Genomic DNA, 5,304 nt, shown 5'->3' with positions numbered 1-5,304 from the left:
TAATGAATTTCCATCTATTACCTGTGAACCAGATTATACTAAAAAAGTTAAACACCATACGGTTCACAGGATAGAAACAAAAGGTATTTTACCATTTTCGAAACCCAGACGTCTTGATCCAATCAAACTTAAAATTGCTAAAGCTGAATTTGAATTTTTAGTTAAAACTGGTATATGCAGACCCTCAAATTCTCCTATTGCATCTCCACTTCATCTCGTTCCTAAAAAAGAACCAAATGATTGGAGACCTTGCGGAGACTATCGAAGACTTAATTTTATTACTACACCAGATCGGTATCCTTTACCACATATTCACGATTTAACAATTGATTTAAAAAACAAACAATTTTTTTCCAAAATTGATCTTGTGCATGCCTACCACCAAATTCCAATGGCAGAAGAAGACATTCATAAAACTGCAATAACTACCCCTTTTGGAATGTTTGAATTCGTAAGAATGCCTTTCGGTTTACGAAACAGTGCTCAAACTTTCCAACGCTTTATTAATGAAGTATTTTCTGATTTCGATTTTGTATTTACATACATTGATGACATTCTTATTGCCAGTGATAATGAAGATCAACATATAAATCATTTAAAATCAGTTTTCAAAAGACTTGAAGAATATAATTTAAATATTAAACCTTCAAAATGTACTCTCGGTGTAAATAAATTAAATTTCTTAAGTTACGAAATTTCAGGCGAAGGTATTAAACCATCTTTAGATAGAATTGAAATCATAACAAATTTTGAAAAACCAATTTCTATAAATAAATTAAAAAAATTTTTAGGTATGATAAATTACTATCACAGATATATTAAAATGTTAGCAACAGAACTTAGTCCTCTTCATGAAATGTTAACACATGCAATTAAAAACAAACTCAAACAATTAAATTGGACAAATGAAACCACAACAGCTTTCGAAAATGTTAAAAAGCTTTTTGCTAAAAATACTTTACTTACACATTTCTACAAAAATGGTACTTTATCATTAGCAGTAGATGCATCAAATGTTGCTATTGGAGCAGTTCTTCAACAAACTAGCAATAATATACTAGAACCCTTAGCTTATTTTTCAAGAAAATTAACTACAACAGAAATTAAATATTCAACATTTGATCGTGAACTTTTGGCAATTTATAATTCAATTAAACATTTTAAACATTTTCTTGAAGGTAGAACTTTTACAATTTATACTGATTGTTACAGTTTAAACCATAGAATGCTCGGAAATATTCCTTAAGAACGTTACAGTATTTTAAATCTTATTTAAATGAAACTGCTTGTCAATCACTTCGAAACTGAATTTGAATTATCTTATTATTTATACAAAAAATTGCAACTTATCTGTATTGATACTCAAAAATGCAACCGTGCCAAAAATGTAAGCGCGTTTGAATTAACCGAAACGTTCCTTCGAGGAGTTTAGTTTGCTACGAGAATTCAGACGCGTACGAGGCACGAAAAGATATAAAAACAAACGAAACCAAACGAAACCAAACAAAACCGCCACTAAGCTGAGCTGTTTTAAACGATTTACCAATTTAACTAATTTAAACAATTTCTCTATAACTATTAGTAAAGCGCAAAAGTGCGCCATATATTGCATTTAACTATTCATTTTAAACTAAACAATATTCACACGTTACAAATAATAAAAGCGAATTCTGTAAAACTCAGTAAAGCCTGTTCTTTATACTTTCGAAAGCCTCGTACATTTAGCCAAAAGTTGTTTAGTCGCAACATCTTTTTATATCTTTTCGCAATTTACGTACAAATTGCTACGCTAACCGCGCTTATATAATCGCAAATCGTAAATATTGTTAATGAAATACGCAAAAAGTACTCGCGTAAAATCTGCACCAGTAAATTCACGCTATAATCTTCGTATGAGAAAGCGTTCATCGAATATTCGAGACAAGAAAATGGCCGACAACAATAGTATGAATAAGAGTTCCAGCAGTGAGGACGAAGCCAACACCACAATGGTGGCACATGGTCAACTCATTGAAGACTTACGCCAGCAAATAAAAACCTTGCAAATGTCACTTGTATCATCGGAGAAGGAAAAGGTAGAATACAAGGATGCCCTACATCGTCAAACAGCTAACAACGTCACCGCCGCCGACGTACCTAGCAACGAAGCCAAGCCTGCCGGCTTCAAGCCCGATGAAGTCATCTTTGTTAACTCAGGTAATCGTGTATTTGTATCTGAGACAGCCCATCCTTCGATCGTAAGCACAATAAGTCATGAAAACCTCACTAAAGTCAGCACTACTTCAGCTAGTGCTTATATTGCCGGTGCTAATTCTGCCAGCACCATTCATCCCAATTTTATATTTCCAGGTGCTAATTCTGCCAGCACCATACATGCCAATTTTATATCTCCAGGTGCTAATTGTACCAGCACCATACCTACAAACTGTATAACCACAAGCGCTAATTTTGCCAGCACTACGGGTACTTGCAGTCATTATAACAGTGGCCTATATACCACTGCAAACCTCTTCGACCCAGCTTCAGTCAGCGTTAACCCCGCCAACGCCTCAATGTTAAACTCTGCCGACGTTAATACAGCCAACGTCAAACTCGATGCAACCAGTGGCGCTTTCATGTGGTCGCCAACATGCCGGCCACCAATAATGCAGCCACACTGCTACACAAACAACTTCTATCGAGGTAATTTTCCACCAGGAAGAAATTTTCCGCCCACGACAACTTCAGTGTATAACCCACAAACCACCCCTCAGGAACACCCATCCTGGAGTCCGATACGATGTTCAGCTACACGTAAGATTTTAGATTTACCAGTGTTCCATGGTTCCCCTGAAGAGTGGCCTATGTTTTCCGTGGCCTTTAAGGAAACCACTGAAATGCACTCGTACTCCCAGTTGGAGAATTTGCTGCGTCTTCAGAAAGCCCTAAAAGGAGAGGCTAGACAGCGAGTAGAGTCACTACTGATACACCCATCTAGCGTATATGCAGCCATGAAAACATTAGAAATTCACTACGGGCGCCCAGAGCTTCTGATTAGGAGCCAAATTGCCAAGGCTCGAACCTTTCCACCTGTCACTGCCGGACGAATCGGCGATATACTAAATTTTAGTTCGATGGTGTCAAATTTAGTGGCATTTTTAGAAACTTCGGGTGCTACGCCACATCTGAATAACCCAATATTAATAGATGAGTTAGTGAGCAAATTGCCCCTCAACAAGAGAGAAGAGTGGACACGCCACATCCTCGAAATGCAGAATCCATATCCAAATGTGCATCAGTTCTCAAACTGGTTGCAAAACACCGCCATGTACGTGTCAATGGCGATAGATGTTATGCCGACACGAAATATGTCCAACGATCTTTCACACCACAAGCCGAAAGGCCCACTCAAACCCATAATGACTGTCACAAAAGAGGAAAAATCATGCTCATTATGTGATCAAAACCATAGCTTAAATCAATGCCCAAAATTTAAAGAGGAAAATTATTCCAAACGGTGGGATTTGATCAAAAAGAAACACTTGTGTTTTTGTTGTCTACAGCCCGGTCATAGTGTGCAAAACTGCCGAAAACGACGTGTATGTGGTATATCGTCATGTAATAAATATCATAATCGTTTGCTTCACAATCCTAGTAATAATAACAAAACAAATATTTCATCAGTTGAAACAGCTGTCGCTACAATGTATTTGAATCCAAAGCAACCATTTGACCAAATGTCGAATTCACCACAACGTAAACAAACACTCCTAAAATATTTGCCTGTAAAAATAAAAGGTCCAAAAGGAGAAATCAATGTTATTGCTTTTATAGACGAAGGCGCAAAAATATCGCTGTTAGAAGAAAAGGCAGCAGACGCCATTGGCCTCAAAGGCAAAACCGATTTACTTCGGCTGAAGTGGATTGGAAATAAAAGTATGAGCGAACAGTCGCGGCAAGTATCGTTTGAGATCGGCGGCATAAATGAAGCAGCACCGAGTTATCAAATGAGGGGAGTTCGTACAACAAAGAAGTTGTATCTACCACAGCAATCGTTGAACTTGAGCGAATTCATGCAACGTCACGAACAGCTGAGAAATATACCAATCACAGATTATAACAATGTAACACCACAAATTCTAATTGGACTTTCGCATGCAGATTTAATAAGAACAAGTAAACATGTCAATTTAGATGATGGTTTTGCAGTCCACAAAACAATGGTAGGTTGGACACTATTTGGATCGAACGAATATCGCTCTAATGACGTCACAGTTGGTCACGTAAATATTGATTACACACAACTGCATGAAATAAACAAACAGATGTCAGAATATTTTGCTGCAGAAAAGTTTGAAGTTGTAAAATCGCCAATTGTAAAATCAGAAGTAGATATAAGAGCCGAAAATTTATTGCAACAGACAACAAATTATGTAAACGGCAGGTATGAAACTGGTTTACTGTGGAATAAAGATAATATAAATTTTCCGCAGAGTTACAGTACGGCCGTAAAACGTTTAGAGCAAATTGAAGCAAAAATGGCACGAGATCAAGAGTATGGAAAGTGGTACAAGGAAAAGATTGCCGAGTATGTAGACAAGGGATACACGAAGCGGCTTTCCCCCGATGAATTAAGTGTAAGTGCCGATCGTACGTGGTATTTACCACATTTTGCTACATGTAACATAAATAAGGGTAACAAACGCAGACTTGTTTTCGACGCTGCATCAAAAATCAATAATATGTCGTTGAACTGTGCCTTAATGAAAGGGCCGGAAAAATACCAACCCAAATCGCTTTTAACAATATTATGCAAGTTTAGGCAGGGTAAAGTAGCAGTTTGTGGTGACATCCGCGAGATGTTTCATCGGATCTTGATTCGTAAAGAAGATCAAAGAGCGCAAAGCTTTCTTTGGAGAGAGGGCGACCAATCAAAAGCACCTGAAGTATATGTGATGTGCGCAATGATATTTGGATCAATAAGTTCCCCTTGCTCGGCGCAATTTATAAAAAATATGCATGCTGAAAAATATCGAAATATGAACGCAAGAGCCGTAGATGCCATCGTCGACAGGCACTATGTAGATGATTACATGGACAGTTTTGACACCGTCAAAGAAAGTATTAAAGTAACCAAAGATGTAATTGACATCCACAGCAGCGCTGGCTTCGAGATAAGAGGGTTTGTATCAAATTCAGAAGAGCTTATACGAGCCGTATCGAACAATGCGCAATCGTGTACGCAACAAAATAACTATATATGCCGAGGTGAAGGTGCTACCGAAAAGGTACTGGGTATGCACTGGAACCCAAACGAAGATTATT

General features: G+C 37.5%; 2 protein-coding genes across 2 annotated transcripts; both read left to right on the top strand.

Annotated features, from left to right (window-relative positions):
• Positions 1 to 1,928: 1,928 nt before the first annotated feature.
• On the top strand, positions 1,929 to 3,033 carry LOC137240396 (uncharacterized). The gene is made up of 3 exons (XM_067766613.1): positions 1,929 to 2,196; positions 2,350 to 2,948; positions 3,004 to 3,033. Exons 1-3 carry the CDS (start codon positions 1,929 to 1,931, stop codon positions 3,031 to 3,033), a joined length of 897 nt encoding a protein of 298 aa, XP_067622714.1.
• A 207-nt stretch (positions 3,034 to 3,240) lies between these two features.
• LOC137237172 (uncharacterized) lies at positions 3,241 to 4,553 on the top strand. Its single transcript, XM_067760501.1, has 2 exons — positions 3,241 to 4,423; positions 4,473 to 4,553. Exons 1-2 carry the CDS (start codon positions 3,249 to 3,251, stop codon positions 4,489 to 4,491), a joined length of 1,194 nt encoding a protein of 397 aa, XP_067616602.1. The 5' UTR covers positions 3,241 to 3,248; the 3' UTR covers positions 4,492 to 4,553.
• The last annotated feature ends 751 nt before the right edge of the window (positions 4,554 to 5,304 follow it).

The sequence above is a fragment of the Eurosta solidaginis genome, chromosome 1, assembly GCF_040869045.1.
Source record: "Eurosta solidaginis isolate ZX-2024a chromosome 1, ASM4086904v1, whole genome shotgun sequence".
NCBI lineage: Eukaryota > Metazoa > Arthropoda > Insecta > Diptera > Tephritidae > Eurosta > Eurosta solidaginis.
This window is presented reverse-complemented; position numbering and strand designations above follow the sequence as displayed.

Coding starts and splice junctions, on each gene's coding strand:
- LOC137240396 (XM_067766613.1), top strand. CDS start 1,929: ATGGCCGACAACAATAGTATGAATAAGAGTTCCAGCAGTGAGGACGAA. Junction 2,197..2,349: donor AGTCATCTTTGTTAACTCAG/GTAATCGTGTAT, acceptor TTATATTTCCAG/GTGCTAATTCTGCCAGCACC. Junction 2,949..3,003: donor AAGGAGAGGCTAGACAGCGA/GTAGAGTCACTA, acceptor TGAAAACATTAG/AAATTCACTACGGGCGCCCA.
- LOC137237172 (XM_067760501.1), top strand. CDS start 3,249: ATGCAGAATCCATATCCAAATGTGCATCAGTTCTCAAACTGGTTGCAA.